Raw genomic sequence first — 19,090 nt, forward strand, 5'->3', positions numbered from 1 at the left:
ATGGAATATGGATGTGGATTCGTGAACACTCGGGTGGTTTGACGTTCGAAATGGAGTTGAAATGGAGCAGAAATTCTATTCGTGTTGTTGCTTTATATACCTTGTATGTACACACATACTTATGCGTGATCGCATTTTAAGTGCGATGTACAGTATGTTCATCGTTATAGTTACATTGAAAAGGGATCGCAACGATCCTTGGGGCATTTATACTGATCGATTGACCATGTAACTGGCAGAAACGATTGAACGATACGTCGTTTGATAAAATGGACGTAGCGTAATGTTTCGTGCGTATCATTTCCTGAATAGATTGGAATAATCGCGACGAAGAGTCGCGTCCGTTGGGCTATCAGTCATCGTTTATTCGTTTCCGTACGTTTTTGTTGCCAATTTTTCGTTTCTTGAACGTGGTTGGTCGACTGTCCTCGTCGCTGTCGCCTGTGTCTACTTGAGTCAGTATTTTTTCTTTGAACGTTCTTTGCACGGGAGGCGCCTCCGCTTTCCCGAATACAGGAAGTTGCGGTTGCTTGTGTTGGGGTAGCTGCAAGTCCACCGGTTTCGTTTCACTGGAACAGAGAACGTTGCGTTATTGACGGTACATCGTGTCTTGATTCGAATACTTACGTGATTCGCACAGTCTGCCAAGGACCATAGGGATGAGATTTCTCGGGGATACTGTAGTCTCTTCTGTATGGTCGACTTTCCTCTTCGGTGGTTTCCACTTGCTCGTCAGCTTTGTCGTTCTGGACCCGTTGGATGTCTTTGAGCTTCCTCAGTTGCTTCAAATGCTCCCTTTCAGCGTTGGCTCGCTTCTCTTCGAGAATCTCTGCCTTCGCGACAGCTTCTTCCTGTTCGAGCTGTTCGAGCAACGTCTCCTGAAGAGCCTGCTCCTTCGCTTCCTCTTCTTGTTCCGCGAACGTCATGTATCCCTCGGTTGGTGGCTCCCAAACGGACTCTGGCGTTCACAAAAAAAAAAAAAAAATAGTTCGTCGACAGCAGTCCCTTGAATACTGAATATCACATTTAGTATTATCCGTTCGTAGATACTTGTACATACAAAAAAAAAAAATAGCGAATATCTCGAGAAGGCCACGGGGCTTTTACATGTACATAAATAATTTAATACACCAATTTTATGATATTGTTCTACTGATATGTAAATAAAAAAAACTGTCCAATATATTTATTTAATTGAAGCGATAGAACCGTGAGTGTTTTTATTTTCATTTTCAGTCGAATATTTGTCTCATTTATACCTCTTATGAAAGAAGCACGTTAAACGAAATCTAATAAAAAAGTTACTCAGCTGTTTGGACCAAAGTGTGCGAGTGGACTCACCGTTGGTTTCGATGTGCCAATAGTAAGTGTATCCTTCGGGACTGCGTGCCTCGTACCAAAGTTTTTGCACAGGTTTCGCGGGACGATCGTCCTCGTGAGCTTTCTTCCCCTTTCCCTTCCCTTTGTTCGTTTTGCTCTTTCCCGGAGCCTTGTTCTCGGGCCTGTGTTGGGTTCTCGGATGATGCTCCACGGTGTTTCGCGATAAAGTTGGATCGCACGGATCGATCTCCTGAGAAAACTAAAAGGTTCCAATGTCAGAGCGTATTCGAAGGTTTATCGCATTCGTGGCTAACGGAGCATCAACCTCCTTCGACCCTTAGACCACCGTGTACATTAGTTAATCTTCTATAACCCGAATTAAATTTAGAAAAATTCTACGTTAGGACCATTGATTAATTATTGAAATTATTTAGGTCTAGGAGTGAGCTCTCACCTGTTGACTTCTACCTTTGAACCTAGGATTAGTTTCTGGAGCGGCTGGAGGCATGCGATTGTAGTTTGGCGTCTGAAACGATCAATTATCGAGGAAGTATGTATAGAGTGACATGAAAAATTCTCTGACCGATACAATCATTCCGCAACGGAGGATATTAAACACTCACTTCTTTCTTCTCTACCCTGTTCTTCTTCTCCTCGATAATTCTGTCAGCAGTCATGTCTCTGGTGTTGTTTTCGACGTCTTTCAGGTAAGCTGCCATGGCTGCCTGTGAGTTAAAAAGAGGATTTCCCTCGGTTACTCAACCGTATCAATATTTCAATTGCGTGTCACAGAGGACGAGGAAACTCACGCTTTCCATCTTTTTAATGTCCTCCTCGATCTTTTTATTCTGTTTCGCCTGCTTCGTGCTATTCTTGTGTATCTCCTTAAGACGTTTGCTGACATTTTCCTTGTGTTTCTTGCCACCTTCGTGGAAATCGATGCTGGGTTTATTGTCAGCGATCCAACACTTGCAGAAATCGCAGAATTTCCGACCCTGGGATTTCCAATAGTCCGCCCTGAAATAACGAACGAGGATAGTCTGTTTTCCAACAGAAAAACGCGGATCTGGGGTGGAATTTAGGGGAAAGTTGACGTTAACGCCCGTTTTAATTACTTTTATCATTAATTAATCACGATTGATGGTCGCTCGTTAATCAGCGGTTTAATTACAGAGTAATCATAATCGTTAATCAGATCACATTGCGTCCCAACAATGATCGACGACGAACGACGTGACCTTTAACGAGTAGATGTTAAGCGGCGATACTGTCGTAGCTTTTTGCTATTTCCCTTTTTCACGCAAATTGCTGAGCGATTTGAAAAACGTCATCGCTTGATCAGCGCTTTATATCTCGCATCGTCACGCGATCATAAATTCAAAGCGCAAACCCGGGTCGGCGCTACATAACAAAACATTCTTACGTAATAAATTTTGTTGTAATCTCCTCCTGCAACATGCTTTTATAACTCGTTACTGGATTATATCGTAATACATTTTGTTACAACTCGTTGCTAGTATAATACGACGAATCCTGTCTAAGAGACGCTCTGTTCTCCTCTCGAAGCTCGAGATTATAAAGGCAGAGTTTAAAATAAGTCGGGAGGTCGTAAATATCTGAAAATGAGAGTACCGTGATAATCTTGTTCTTCATTTTCCGCGGCTAAAAAAACGGAGACATTTTTTTTATATCCGTTGCAAATTAGCAGGTAATTAGACGACACCGTAGTAACCTTGAGGAATACTCGACCTCGAAAGAAGCCGTGCCTCCGTCGGCGCCACTCTACTGCAGGGAGCTATAAAGATTGCCCCTGAGTGATGTTCACGATGCGAGAGGAATCTTCCTTTACGCCCATAAAACGCGTTTTTATCACGGTAATGTTATTAATCGTTTCTTTGCGCGAAACGAAATAATTTCCAAAAAATTTCAAAGAAAATTCTGATCGTCGATGAAGCATCTCGTTCCATGAACCCTCCAGCACCCTAATACACAGGCTGTTCGTCCACCGGTGGTGATCCTTTTAGGTTGCGATTCTACAGGCCAAGGTAAGACGACAATAAAGAATAACGAAACTCAGTTAAAGCCTTTGTGGCCTGGTTTATTAACTTATGAAAATACCCACAAAAGGTTAAGACTTCACCTGCACTTTTCTTGATTAAACCGTATAATACTTAACACGAGGGCATAATTGTTCTTTTAATTAGTAGAATGGATTCTAATTTACAAATAGCAAAAACTGCGAACGATTAGAACGTCGGTCGGATTGTATTTAACCATAGTGCCCCGTTCTCCTTCCAATACCTCTAATGGATGTTTCTTTTTCCGTGCAAGATGCGTCTTTTATTTCTCAATCTTCGAAATTAATGTCGCGATAGTGGAATACGGTATCGGGGAGGATGAAAAGATCAACTGTCCGAAGCAACGTACCGTGAGAGTGTACGAGGAACGAGCAGAATTATTCTCGGTTGCTTTTAGCAACAGGTTCGTTTCCTCTCGATGGAGACGAATCGATAACGTCTTGGTAGTCCCTTGCGCGTGCAAAGGAATCGCAAAGCGGAAACTACCGCGTCCCAATGACGATTGCCATTATGTCGTGCCATTTTCAATGGGAATATTACTAAGAAATCGTCAGGTTCCCTTTCAAAGATGGCATTCCCGAACAAAATTACAGAATTCATCCTCTGTATTAATTTACGCAAAGCTTCTGATCGGAACAGTATTACAACCCTTGTGTTACTATCTCTCCAATTTTCATCCAATTAAAAAAAAAAAAAAAAAAAAAAAAAGGAAACTCTGTTATTGCGAGTCCTATACGTAGGTACTCCAATTTTATGATTTTCTGATAATCCACTCACTGAACTCTAGAGCTAGATAGAGGCCAATGTAGAGAACTGCACGTATCACGGGGGTTAATTTTTTGTCTACATTATAATGTTTCGCGTTTGTTGTGTCCAATAACGGTGAAGGAAGCGAAATCTGGTCCGAAGACTGCCTTAAATTCGGGGTCGATAGCGAATTCTATTTCGAGCTGAGATTCAGCCACGCGTGAACCGTTGGACGCGGAAAGAGAATAGATACACGAAACCTGAGCAGGACAGAGTTAAAGCGACCTGAGTCTCCTATTACCTGCGCTAATAAAGTAAAGATCTGTACAATTTTCATTAGATTTTTATAGAATTAAATTCGTTGCAGCTCGACACAAAGATCAGCTTCGATTCGAGATCGGCTTCAGTCAACGACTCTCTCGCGTTCAAGAAGAGAAACAGTAGCGAGGATAAGTCCATGCTTTATACCCGGGTGAAAAAATCGGCCTGGAAAGCGGATACTACCGTAGATTTCCGCTAATCGTTTTCCTTTGGCCGACATAGACTTCGTAACCTTAATACGCTCGACGTTGTGAATCGATGTTTCCCTCGTTCTGCGTCGTCGAGGGACTCAACGTTGAAACGTCGGCAATAAATCGCGAGCGTCGCATCAATTCCCTGAAAACGATGGGTTAAAAGGTACGGTTGTCGATGTCGGGAGACGTATGCGCGTTTACGATGTCCAAGAGCAAAGGTAAACATTTCGAATAGCGAATGCAACGTGAATTATTGGTTCGACATCGTCAACCGAAACATCACCAACTATAATTTTTGTTTACAGTATATAGAAGTAGTTGGATAAATGTCACGAGCGAATCGTTGCGGTACAATTTTCGTTCGTTGTGTAACATGCAAATAAAACGTTGTCCATCTCGGACGACGACAAGCTCCATCCGACAACAACGACACGGTCTTGCCTCTCGAGGGACGGGACTTCCACGGTTGAAAACAGAAGACGCGAATCGTACATCAAGGGAATCACAACTGTCCCAACATACGTCGCGCTCTATTAATAATAGAGACCGTATTAATAGTGACACCGTTCTATAGATAGGTAGGAGGGAGTGCTGCCTAGCTTGCAAACCGATTAAATGTGAATCGTAAATACGGTTCGACCGACCTCGTTGTATCGCGAGTGTTTCACGCTGAACGCATTCTACACGCAGGACCGTCAAATCTTGCCGCCCGAGGAGAATGTTAGATGGCGCATGCCTATAGTGGCGGGCGCGTTGACTGGTTTACTTTCAAAAACGAATAGAGTTGGAGAAGTATAGTTGGAGGATATCATAGAAATTTCATTATATTTCCTCTAAACAAACTCTTTACGAGATTTCTTTTTCCTCTAATTTTAATGGAAAAAATACTATATTCAATACTATATTAATACACCTATCTATTCTTTATTATACATATACGTAGAAGACAGAACTCTTTTATCTGCAGTCAATGCTTCCCGTGACCCAGAGATGGGCAGAACCCTAGGCTTCGAATAAATCTGAAGTTTGCCGATGTGTTTGTCTCGTTTCTTCTTTTGAACATTTTCCAAAGAAGGAAGCGAGACAAACACACTGGCAAACTTCAAATTTATTGGAAACCTAGGGTTTCCCATCTCTGCCATGACCGTATGCTCTTCGAAAAGAAGAGCACACTCTCCTCTTGATCTTGTCGCGGTGTCATCGTTCCAACGACGTTGCGCAGTCCGTGTTCGCGCCACACTAAGTTCGTTCACGTTCGCATCTGGCAAAAATTCTCCAGACACGAGATCGACAGTCATTCCCGTCGGTCAGGGCACGCGAATAGAACCGACAGACACGATACGATACCATTCGTAGCCGTTGTATATTTTCGTGCTTGCTTTTTGGCACGTACGTTCGATCGAGACGTCCGTTTGCATCCAAAACGGGACGAATTTCTTCGAGTGGCGTGCACGACGCCTCGACAGCGAAGAGATTACGCGTAATCCATTGAAACGAATCGTCCGACATACCGTTTATCTTTCCCCTTTGAAACGATTAACGTAACCGCTTGCACGAAAAGTTCAAGGAACCTTCTTTTATTAATTCTTCCTTTTGTTTATGTTTAATAACGTGGGTGATGTAACAGAAAGTTTGAAAAAGAATCCGAGCGTTGAACATGTATACAGCGAGGTTTGTTTCGTGACTAAAACAGTTTGGAAAAGCTGCAGCAGAGGAAGCGAAGCGAAAGGGCGAGGTTCAGCAAATTGCTACCCCACGGCGTAACCCTAAACATCTAGCTAAAAGCAAGGGATAAAATGGAAACATAGATAAACTTAGAAAAGGAAACTTAGTAATTCAAGGAAGCTAATGAACGCGTAAGTTTCGATTGGACAGAGTCAGCTGGTCTATTATATTCTAATGAAGTGTTTACGCCCGTCCCCGACTGGCAGCGGGAACAAGGAAATTCAAACGTCGAGGAACTAAATAGCTCGTTACAGAGCAGAAATATCCCCGATAAATTTCGAGCAGCCAGCCAAGAACAATTGGCACCTACGAGATGTAATTTTCACGACGATGTACGAGGCACGCCCTTAATTTTACGCAACCATTTATTTTTAGGCGGGAGAATGCACGGCAGAACGCGATCGTGTTCCTTCGCGGACGTCGTTGACGCGTTACGAACTTTTTCGACGATGCGCGCAGCCTTGGACGTCTAAGGCAACGTCTTTTAACCTTTTAAGGCTAACCGCGCTGGTTAGAGCTTTCTCAGGGTGGAGGCGAAACATTCAACAAGGAGGCGGACCTTGAATATTTTTTCGAGGTCTCCGGTTCGCTTTTTAAAAGAAGATATTTGTCCAAAAGCTGAACATGAAATACACTCGGAACATGTTAAAACGACGATTACTGTTGGATTTTCTCTTCGAAAGGAGAAAGTTTTCGTTCGCGAAAACCATCGCTGCGCGTTTGGATTTCTTTCCTAGACACAATTCAAGAGGGTGCAGCTATGTCCCATCTTGACTTGTTTAGACGTTATGGGACCGATAGGGTCTATGATTCAGTAACGAAATTCTTCGTTACTGACCTCACTTTCATTCGACCTGCTTCTTTCGTACAGACGCGATCTTCCGTGTGTTTCTAATAAAGTTTTTAAAGTCAACTTAAATAAAAGTCTAACTCGTTTTATTCCACCGCCTATACAACCAATAATTATTCTGAAGCGTCCAAATCCGATGGTCAGACTTTTCCTGGTTTATCCTCCTGGTTATCCTCCTGGTTATCCTCCAGCTTTTATCCACCAGGTTCGAAGCAAGCAGACGACTCACGGCATTCAGAGATCACGAAACGACTGTGATCCATTCTTTCTCAACGTGATACATCGTGACGTGAAACGGGTGAATATGATTATCGACCACAAAAAAGGAAAATTAATCACCAGCTCAAAAGTCTCCGAAGAGTTTCTCACCTGTTCTAAACGAGACGACAGTGTAATATTTCATTGCTCGCGAGAAATCAACCCTGAAACAGTATAAGTACACGCGCGTTTGTCGCAAAGCGGTCGCGCGGCGATGCCATCCGCTTCGCTGCGGATTACGAGCAGCTTGACGGTTTTGTTTGGCTTGGCAGCTGGCTGACAGTTTACCGACACGCGGCCGTCCTCCCCTTAGCACGTTCGTGTAAATATTTTTGACGAATTTACATCTCCCACTTTTGTAACCGTTATTCTTTCCCGTCTGACGACGATTCTGAGATCGGTAACGATTTACCAGACATCTGGCTCATGGTCGCTCCATCCGATTGCGTGTATCGTTGATGGATAGTTCACGCTGCGGAGCGGGATAATTCTGAACCGATTGCGATACTCGCTAACAGCCGAGAAGTTGAAACCGAGTCGAAGGAACCGTAGCGAAAAAAACTGGTTTCGGAAGTGTATCGCTCCCCGAGCAGCGTTCGTTAGATCGTTTTATAGCTCAACGGGAAGTAAAAGATCGAGTTCGTTCTAATTTTACCATGGAGGGTTGTAAACACCTTCCGGCGTGCGAGACGCGTGTTACCTCGTCCGTGGGGGAGATGTTCCGTGAAATGAAACTATGTTGCTCAGACCTAACCGCGTTAAAACCCTTTCGTTGCTCCACGAAAAGAGGAGACCAACGATAAATTCGAAGACTCCTCGGAAGAAACACGTGCGAGGGCAACCGGAAGGTTAACAAATCGACCAAATGATTCGCTCGTGTCCCTAACGAACTTAAACGGTACCTTTCCACCTTCCGTATACGTTGCACGGACTAAACTGCGAAAGGGTTAAGGCGGACGAATATCGTAAATATCGTTTACAAGCTACGAAGACCCTCAACGTCGGTAGAGAGCCCTTGCGCGAAGCCAATACACGTACAACGATCATAGATACCGAGTCGCAACTCGATGGACATTACTGTATCGCTACAGCGAATTATACGGTGGCGTACAACCGTTGCTATAACGATACACGAGGTGCTGTGATTAGTTATCTATTTTTCGAATCGGATATCACTCATTTCTGAGTCATAAATTGCAACGTCTGTGCTCGTCTCCCGAGACGAGTCGTGGACGTCAATGATCCGCTCCCACGTAGTTTTTTCGTCGGTCTTCATTCTGTTTTCCGTTGATTCGCGACGAGATGTCGAGAAAAAAAGATCCAACGATCGCTAATGGTTTACTTTCGCACCAGGCGCGCGCTTCATTTCACGACGAACGATATTTTTGGAATATTTTCGCATTAGCATCTGCGTTACTTTACGTCTCGAAGGGAGGTTCGACGATGCCGATCAACAAACGGCAGGCAATTTCCGTTTAACGTTCGTTTCGTTGTTTCGTCGAATTCTTTAGCGAGAACGTGAATCAGTGAGGGAAAAGTATCGTAACCGCGAAACGATCAATGATCATCCTTTACATTTCTATCGCATAGCGAGATGCTCGTTCGGATGAGAATCGTCGTTTAAATAAAATTTGGTAACTTGTTTCGCTTTAGGACGTGTGCTTGGAACGATACGGCTGACGCGAATTTTCCTTGTTCTCTTACACGGACAGAAGTCGCATGCATTAAGAACGTGGATCGTATTAAATTGCAAGGCCGCTCGTCAAATGATCGTATCATTGGCAATAAGCTTTGTTCGAAGCTCGTTTAACCACAGGCTGCCAAGTCAGCGCGACCGAGAAACGTTCGAATGAACGATTTCCATGGCGCGCCACTTAATAAGAGCGTCGTCGATTAGATCTCCGATCACGACATTCGCGCGATTGAACGGAGAGTCGATACCAAAGATCGAACGAGAATTTTCGATGAACTTGCCGCGGCTTATTGAACGTCGCTGTGATCAAGGATTAATCGGGGAAGCCTCGAATGGAAATTAATATCTTGCATTTTATAACCGCTCAATGAACATTTTAGGTAGGCTTGTATGGATTAACTGGCTTGTTGACTTAATTGTCTACTTGAATTTTGTTTCGTTCGTTCGATCGAACGTGCAATCGTTCACTGTGAAGTATTTTATTAGATAGTTCAAATTGCAATTCGGAGATCGGAGAAGAATTTTGCCCATCTCTGATTGGCAGTTTGAATGGTTAATAATAGAGCAATCGCAAGGCGTCCTAAAAATCGATGAGGCGCGATACACGGTTGCGTGATGCGTTTCTAGATAGAGGAAGGTCAGTAAACATCTACCGTGAACTAATAATAAATCTCCAAAGGACCGTGCGTGGACATGTTTTTCTTTTATTGACGATGAGGTCAAAAATATTCTGGATATCGGACACTTGTTCGCGTAGAAAGGACCTTTCAACTCTTCTCAACATTAGAAGACGCGTGATTCCGAGTCTTCTCGTGCGCAAACGGGGTAACAATAAAAGTGGCGTAAGACATCGAACGCGAGATTTGTGAAAATATTTTATTACCCTTGATATTTCCTTACACATCTGGTACATACGTACAAATACATACGTATCGTTCTTTGTAAAGGTACAGGTAGATACGCGATATATATATATATATATATAATGGACATTTGGTAGGATTGACTAGATTTGACTAGACTTAACTAGATTGGTCCTTCGAAGTAACAGCAGGTGTCGTAAACTCGGTTGCAGCGAAGAGCGAAACGTGCGAGGAAAAGAAAATCCTGTAAATTCGATAGGCACCGGTTTTCGCTGAACGAGAACTTTCCAACAAAAATATCGACAAAGAAGCCCGTGAGTGTAAACAAATAAGAACTCGTCGTTTCCGCTTAAAGTTTGTACCGAATTCGCGCAACACGAGACAAATAAACCGGGACTAAATAAATAAATAAATTAATACGTAAACGGATAAACGACTAAATATTTCTATTCTAATTCGTCGGGATAGGTAATAGAGTAACAAGGCCCACGGCGAAACGCGCTTTGAACTTTGCGTCGACGGTCGTCTCGACATGGTCGTGACGCGTTTCGTAAATACGTAAATAGCGACCATAACGAGTAGATTGACTATTACGTGAGAAAGTCTTTTCTAACGTTCGTACAAAAATCGTGTGGTATTCGATTTTCCCTGCACGATTTGGACCCTCGATTGGTTAACTCACGGGGTTGCAACACCTCGATTATTTCAAAAAATCAGAAACCTATTTTTCTCCGCTACCCTTCGAACCTTCGCCCTCGTATAAAACTTGAAAATCTATCGCGAAGGTTGCAGGTCCGAAGCATCACTTCGAAGTAAAGAATTTTCTGTTTCTTAAAATTCTGACACGAGACCCCTCGAAACCTGTATGCCGTATGCACGATCCCTACCGCGAACAAACAAAGGAACATTCGATAAACGTAACGATCGCGTTACATCGGCATTACATCGGTTTTAGCGACCGAAAGCTACGTTATAGATTTCGCGCGAACTCTCGAGGTATTGTCAAGCGGAGGCTGATTAGCTCGTAATCGTCTACGAAGACATAGGAGTTCGTGTCAATACCCCTAACGCGAGATTTACGTACGTTCCAGTGCCGCGTTTATTAACGTTACAGCTGCGAGGATTACGATTTCAATTTTCCGATGCTATCAGTCTAAAATCAGGTACTTGGAATACTATCGCTTCACGATTCGACCCGTCCGCGCGTCTCGCGACGAGTAAAGCCTGATTTCCACTAGCGCCAACGCACGTGGCGATTACGCCACACTCGCGCCGGTAGGGACGATAAATCAAGTTACATGTTTGGCAACAGATAGGAAACAAACCCGTGTCTCTAGCCAATATTTATTCTAGTATGCGAGCTATACGCAGAGCGCACGTTTATCGCGGGGTTGACTATGTACCGCAGTCCGGGCTGTTCGTGACGGTATCAAACTACTTTTTCCGCCGCGACAGACCACGATCACTGCACAGTAGTCGACTCCCGGATAGATTTCGGTCAGACTAAAGCCGATCACACACGGGCGCAACCGGTTTGAAATTAGCGTTGCAAATCGTTTGCGCTCTTTGTTTCACCTACTCCGCTATCTTTGTTTTACCTAGGTCCATAGTCGCATGCAACTAGTTTCAGAGTGGTTTGAAACTGATCGGTTGCGCTCGTGTGCGATCGGCCTAACACTGCGACAGAAACCAAGCTCACAATCGATGAAAATGAAAAGATCGAGTGTAGCGTCTCCTCGAGAGCTACAGCTCGAATTCTAAAATAACAGAAATGTTTAAGCGTGATCGTGGTCGAGCGCTAGTGGGAATCAACCATGAAAGATCCTTAAGCGTTAATTAATTATAGAGGTAAAAAATAGCTACGTTCGATAATTTCCCAACGATTCGATGGTCGTCGACATTACGCGCGTACAGATGCGTCATTCCTATATCACAATGTTGAACGAACTGGAATGAAACGAAACGTGTAAGATCTATTGTTTGTCCACGAACGGTGGGGAAAAGAGGCGTAGATTTCGGAAACGGACGTGTAAGATAAGTTTGTAAGCCGATACGAAAGAACACAGCGGCGAAATTCGCCAGGACTTCCGTCCGAAGTCGTCGTTGTCATCTTCGTCACCGTCGTCCTCGACGATCGATGCGCATCATCCGGGTGGCGTCCTCTTCTGCTTGGTCAGCTCCAGAAGTATCGGATAATGGAGATCGGGACAATACTCCTGGCTCTGTTCCAGCAACTCCAGATGCCTCGACCAAATCTTCCCATCGTAACGTTCTATCTGCCGCGCGATGAAACCTCGCTTCGCCGCCGCTTCCGCGAATTTTTTGAACGTTGATCCGCGTCTAGGCGCCATCACCAGCGCTAGGCCGTCGTTGGCCAGCCATCCATAGATCGTCTCCACCAGATCCGAACGGGCCTCGTCGAAGAACAGACAGTCGGCGCACAGGATCACGTCGTAGAGATTTTCCAGAACACTGGCTGTATCGTTGCCGCTCCAGCTCTACGTAAATAATAGGCAAATCTTCTAACCAGGAGTTCGTTTAACTTTTTTTCTTTTCAAGTTAGTAGGTTTAGAGTAGGTTTAGGCTCTGTTTTTGCGAGCAGACCTCTGAACCGTATGAAAGTACTACGGAAACGTAAGAGGAAACGTTCGAATACGTTCAAACGTCGCTGTACCACGCGGAAAATAAAGGAGCGGTCTAGGTTGAATGAAGGGACCGGACGTACGGTAGACATTGAACCGGAAACGTCTGAGTTAACCGGACTTCTCTGCTCGTCGACCGCGGCATCCCGGTAATTCTACTCGTTCTCTCAGGAAACGTCTCGTAACGATTGAGCCTAGTGTACTCTACTGTTTAGGGACTTCTGATACATTTTGATTTGAGATGAGAATAAATAGACCTCTAAAGCCCTTTGAAATGTTTCGATAACTAAAGTGAAAAACGATCGAACCTAGAGTACTCTAACGTTTAGGGCGTTTACTATTAGGTTGTCCCAAAAGTTTCTTTCGTGAGTTGCATTCAATTACTTCCTGTGGCAGTGTTTATATAAATAGACAATCTAATTTCTTAGACGTTGATGCTGTAACGGTAATGAAGCGAAATGAATCGTGCACGATTCAGTAATGTGACACAAAACATACAATATTGTGTGTACATTAATTATGAATAAAACGAAAGAAACTTTTGGGACAACCTAATACATTCTGATATAAGATGAGAATAAACAGATCTCTAAAGTCGTTTGAGTAACTAGAGCGTAAAAATGAAGAAAGAGTTGGTCATTTTTGGCGATCGATGAGAAAGACACTTTTCTACGTGTCATCCACCTGCGCATTGTAACGAGAAAGTGAAATCACCTTGACTCGAAGGCCGTTGGAGTGCGAATGAGCGAACGCTCTGGCTTGCGTGGCTGTTCTGATCGCTCTGGCGGCTTTGGCCCACTGAACGACACGGCAATCGACGAAATCGGCCATCCCGTTTCTGGCGACGATGCAACGAACGTTGTCCACGCTGGTCACGTTGCCGTCCGTCACCGTGACGTCGCTGGGATCACAGTACTTCGCTGCCAGAACACCAGCCAAGCAGCTCATCCCGCCGCCGAGTTCGAGGACTCTTCTGTTCCGACAGATCTCGCGGTTCCTCAACAAATAATATGCCAAGCACTCCTCCGACGGCCAGACGCAAACGTTTCCGGTGTTGTTGAAGCCTATCAGCTCGTTAGCCGTGAAGCTCTTGTGCAGCCGACGTATCTGCACGCTGAACGGCATGTTCTCCAAAATGGCGGAGTACTCGTACCAGCCAGAGTCTGGATCGTCGCGCGGATCCTCCAACCGATCGATCTCCAACAGATCGAAACTGGTGAAACGACGAACGGAAACCTCGTCGTCCGCGTCTGTGGAAATCGGTTCCTGCGAACCGGTCAACGCTTTCGCGAGGATGCGCCATCTTCTTTGCGCGGTGTTACGTTTTCTTTCCGTCTTCTCCTCGAGAATATTCGTTGGGGTCTCGAGTCGGAGAACGTTCTTCTCGGACATGGTCGGTCAGGGAATTCCTCGGTGCGTTTCGATTCTTTTTTTAACTCCCGCCTGTCGTCGGATCGACGCTCGTGCTCGAAATGGGCAAAATTCGGTTCAAACAATTGGCGACGAATGGCAACTCCATGTAGCGATTCGTATTTGTTGCGCTTACTCCATGGGAAATTTATGCTTACAGTTCTTTTTAGCTTCGTCTTTATATCTCGTACGTCAGATTGTAGTTTCGATCGAGATGAGAACTTTTGCCAATCTCTCGCTCGACGAGGATAAGGATCAAGGATCGCTCACTCGGATCGTCGACTTTCCCTTGTATGAAAGTTCGAGGATCGCCCTTTTATCGAAGAGGTGCGGGGACGCGGTAGCTGCGATGGGCAGAATATATAACGAATAAACAGACAATCTATACTTATTCAAATAAACATCGAATCAGCTCAGCTTTGAAATACACTTCTGAAACCAGTGATCACGTTTCTTAAGAGCAAGTCATTGATTTACGACCGCAGTTTACGATCACTGATTACCGATCACGATCTCGACACGAGCTACAACCGCGAAATCATAAAATAATCACTGCCCAACCCTGATACATTGTCTACTTCGGCACAAGTGTAAAGCAATGCTTCCAACCGCAACTTTCATGCGACGGAAAGTCGAGAGACCGAGTGAGCCCTAGAACGACGCTGGCGGGATGGAGGCAGGTGTTTCACGTGCTCGAAGGATGCGACGGGGTGACCGGCTCCATCGTTTCGCGGCTACACGTCGGATAAGGAATCGGGCTGTGACAGAGGGTCGAATCGTCAGCCAATGTCGAAAGCACGCAAGCCACGAGCTTACAGTTTCCTCGAGAGGGACGAAAACGGAGAAAGCAGCCCCTGCGCCGCGACTTCGGGAGCGTATCTCACCCACGCAACGAGACAGCGAGAATGAAGGGACGGGGCGAGACTAAAAGCGCGAAGCCACTTCTAACTCGCGCCACTCGGATCTCGAGCGTTCACCAGGTCTCCATTGCGCATGCACACGTTCTTCTATATCGTGCACGCACACGCGACCCTTGTGCCTAGCCCCTCTGCCGCGGATCACCTCGACGCAACGTTCTTTCCTCCTCTCGAGAACAGCTTCCCTTTCAACCTTTTTACCTCTCCACCTTTTTCCGAATTTCTTCTCTTTGTATTTTCGAAGGCTTTCTCTTCCGCTACCATCGCCACTCCTCGCTGCGACGATTTTCTCTCAATCTGTTAACCAGGGAAGACGAGTTCATTCGATGTTCGTACTCGCGACTTTCTTACCTTATCTAAATCGAGCTGAGAATTCGCTGTATTTATTTTATAACGCAATAACAACGCACACGATGTACACGTATAGAATCTACGATCTAATGACAATAATGACGTCATTAGGACATCCTAGACCGCTCATTATCAAACCCAGGTCTGCGTAGGTCGGGCAACAAGGTCCGACTCGATACGATCACGTTCTACTGACAGCCTTCCCTTCTTCCTACCTCGAATAAATCCGAAGTTTGCCGATACGTTTGTCTCGTTTCCTCTTTCGAACGTTTTACAAAGAAGGAAACGAGAGTAACGCGTCGGCATACTTCACATTTATTCGAAGCCTAGTTTTTTTCCTCCTCGCGTAATTCCACGAGGGAAGGTACGAAAGTTTATTTCTTTAATTGAAAAAAAAGAATTCGTTTCCCGTCGCTAACCTTCCTCTTTCAGTAGACGTCAACGGCATATACACGTTCCTTTATTCCAAGAGAAGGTTCTCGCGTCAAAACTAAGCAGCCCGTCGTCTCTCCGACGACGCTCTTCTCCCAGGAAAGTGTCGAGACTGCGATAAAATGCTACGCTACCGGACCAATATTCCAAAAAGCTTGCAGGGGACGAAACGACGGTAGGGAGTAAAAGGGAACCGCGTGTAATTGCGTAGACCGTTGGAATACAAATTACAATACGAAATGAACATCAAACTTTACACGCGAACAATTCGTGTCTGTTATTTGCAAATGAAAAGTTGTTTGTAATTATCGACGGAGGATCGAAGGTGACAAAGGAGAGAAAATTGTTTTCCACGAAACCATAGGGACACGGGTGGATTTGAAATTCGCGGTTGCAGTTGCCTTGAAAAATGTTTACGAAGTCGAAGACTCGATATAATCTTCGTTAAGTAATCCGGGTATTGTCGAGCCACCTCTGTGCTGGTGTATAGGCGCGTATGCCCACCTATGGCACTTATGCAACTGCCAAGCAGGGTTAAAACGACCGAGGGGAAGAGTCAGCGAGTGACAGAGTGGAATATGTTGGTTCATACATAATCTACTTTAAATTGTTTGACACGAATAGAACTTGGTGACGGTAATACCGGTGGTTTCGTTCGAGCGTGAAGCCGATAGCCCCTGCTTGCCAGGACAAATATAGATATTTCCGATTCTCGCAAAACGGGAACCATTTCGTCGGAGAACGAAACAATTAATCTTTTAATAGGTATCCCCGCGATGGTTTCCGAGTGGACGCCTCATCTAGAGAACGAAATTTTTGTACGCGACTGGCGAGTATCGCAACGTTGCTATTCAGGAGCGGTTGCTTTAATTATTTTCTTTTGAAACATTAGATTCGATATATTTGTGACAGATGCATTAATTAATACATCGATAAGGGATGTACAGTGTAGATTCTGCACACAATGGAAACGTTGGGAAGTGGAACAGAGGATTGCTGCGCTGTATAGTAGAAGGGGTTGCTCTTAAGGAATAGAAGGGATGGGTTGTAGCAGACGGTGGAGTAGTTAGCCTCCAAGTGCGATACAGCTGTATTGCGGTCCTCCTGGCGAACCGTCTCGACGCATTGCGTCTAATGTGATCGAAACTAGCCCGAACTACCCCGATCCCCACACGGAACATGTCCCTTTCGTTCGATTCATTTCACATCGACGAATTCGTCGAGCACGCCGGTTTTTCAACCGAGAACGCAAAGAATTCACGATCTCTAAGAAAACAGAGCAAAAAAACCAGTAAGAAACAACTTTTTCCAATACACGCTTAAAAGTAAACTTCCTGAAACTTTATATTGATTGTTGCGCGTGTAAAGAGTATATACAAGTGGATGACCTTCCACTGAACACAGTTTCAGATGGGTCTCGCTTGCCAAAGTCCATACATCATCTTTATTACTTCATTTTCGCTTACTATTCTTTCACGTTTGTCAACAAATGCTACTGCGTCGACTTTGTTACCACTCGCAACTCCCGTGCATTCAGGGTGAGAAGAATGCACGGTCACCCACTTAAAATTCATGATATTAATTTTCTTATTTAATTCCCGATAATAGAATATAAATTGAAAACTTTGTTTATTTTTTTAATTTCCTTTCGTACGTTCTACGCGAAATCGTGATTTATGTACGTATACGGATATACAGAGTGTCCCAAAAATGTTGTAACACCTTGAAAGGGGTGGTTCGGGGGATGATTTGAAACAACTTTTTCCTTAGCGAAAATGTTGTCCGAGGCTTCGTTGAGGAGATATTAACGGAAAACGTCGACCAATCAGAGCGCGCGGATACCGATGGAGCGGCCGCGGTAGCGAAGGCTATGTGCTAAGCGGTCGCGCTCGTACGCGATCAAGTGACTCATCGCGTATCGAAGGACATTGGACGCGGCCGCCTAGCACGTAGCCTTCGCTACCGCAGCCGCTCCATCGGTATCCGCGCGCTCTGATTGGTCGACGTTTTCCGTTAATATCTCCTCAACGAAGCCTCGGACAACATTTTCGCTAAGGAAAAAGTTGTTTCAAATCACCCCTTTCAAGGTGTTACAACATTTTTGAGATACCCTGTAGAGTTGATGCATGGAGTTGAAGCACTCCGACGCATGCATACTGGATGCATGCATGCAGTATAAATGAAACGGTTCGGTACAATAGGTTTCAGTGTCGATTCTTGTGGGCTATTCTCTATGCAGCGCACCTATGGCAGAGAATACACCGACAATCAAGGGTGAAAATGTATCATGCGCTGATTGTATCGTACAACGGACACGGATAAACACGATACAATAGTAGTATCGATACGGTGAAACGTGTTCGGTGTTTCGGAAACATTTCTCATGGTCATCGATACGCAATCTCTTTGTCGTTTTAAATCTTTGTCGATATAACTACCAGCTATTTATACCATCGTTCGACTCGCCTACCGAAACAAATCTTTGTTAGGTCGAAGTCAATTTTATCTACGAAACTTTGGTTAATAACAAATGATGCCTGCTTGTCAGGACTGATTTGATACCTCTTCTACTAGATATGCTTCGACAAAATTATTGCTAAAATTATTAACAAGCTTGCAAGTATAAAAGCGCTAAAATAATGGTTCAATGCGTAAAAGCAAGCAAAGTTGCTAGTGGCGCTAGCAACTGCATCGTTGCCTCTCTAATTTACCATGGAAGATTGGAGTAATAAAAATTGTACTCACATATTTCAATCCTCGTAGCTTCTGATGATTCTATGACGTCTTCTCATCAGTCACGAGCAGTGGGATGTGTTACTTTATTGATAGAAAGTTCACAGTCTTCAACTGGAGCACTAGAGAATCTAACCTCAAAATGTTGCACTTCTTCGTTCGTATTTGTTACGCGTTGGGACGTTCGTTGATATCGCGTTGCATGCCGTTGTAATTGAAGCAACTGACGCTTTTTAATATCGATATTAGACGAAAGTAAACATTTTGATTACAAGAGACTCCGAACGATGAACCAAAACACAATAAACGAAACAGCTGATAGGAAAAGCGACGCAGCTCGGTAAACGATGAACTATCGCCATCTAGGATCGAAGGATGGAAACTGAAAGCAACGCACAATGTTACCCTACAAAACGAACATAATTATTTTATTTTTAACTGTACTCATTTCCTCATATATATATACATGTTTTAAAATAAATGGGAAACGCGAGAAAGTCACAATATTTATCATATAAATATAAGATTGCTGATTAGGTCACTGACAGCAATATTA

The 19,090-nt window shown here is 44.3% G+C and overlaps 2 protein-coding genes across 5 annotated transcripts; both read right to left on the bottom strand.

Annotated features, from left to right (window-relative positions):
- Positions 1-2: 2 nt before the first annotated feature.
- On the bottom strand, positions 3-18,882 carry LOC128889690 (WW domain-binding protein 4). Of its 4 annotated transcripts, none has more exons than XM_054147544.1 (7): positions 18,547-18,882; positions 2,130-2,337; positions 1,944-2,045; positions 1,775-1,846; positions 1,342-1,579; positions 628-958; positions 3-569 (listed from the first exon to the last, which is right to left on the bottom strand). In XM_054147544.1, coding segments are annotated over exons 1-7 (1,170 nt in total). In that variant the 5' UTR covers positions 18,549-18,882; the 3' UTR covers positions 3-352. The 4 variants fall into 4 exon arrangements, with proteins under 4 accessions (XP_054003519.1, XP_054003518.1, XP_054003517.1 ...); XM_054147543.1 differs by lacking the exon at positions 18,547-18,882 and adding an exon at positions 2,744-3,609; XM_054147546.1 differs by lacking the exon at positions 18,547-18,882 and adding an exon at positions 4,650-4,893 and having other exon boundaries at positions 18-569.
- Positions 10,787-15,960, bottom strand: LOC128889691 (calmodulin-lysine N-methyltransferase). Its single transcript, XM_054147547.1, has 2 exons — positions 13,406-15,960; positions 10,787-12,547 (listed from the first exon to the last, which is right to left on the bottom strand). Exons 1-2 carry the CDS (start codon positions 14,081-14,083, stop codon positions 12,194-12,196), a joined length of 1,032 nt encoding a protein of 343 aa, XP_054003522.1. The 5' UTR covers positions 14,084-15,960; the 3' UTR covers positions 10,787-12,193.
- Positions 18,883-19,090: the final 208 nt, after the last annotated feature.

The sequence above is a fragment of the Hylaeus anthracinus genome, unplaced genomic scaffold, assembly GCF_026225885.1.
Source record: "Hylaeus anthracinus isolate JK02 unplaced genomic scaffold, UHH_iyHylAnth1.0_haploid 11997, whole genome shotgun sequence".
Taxonomy (NCBI): domain Eukaryota; kingdom Metazoa; phylum Arthropoda; class Insecta; order Hymenoptera; family Colletidae; genus Hylaeus; species Hylaeus anthracinus.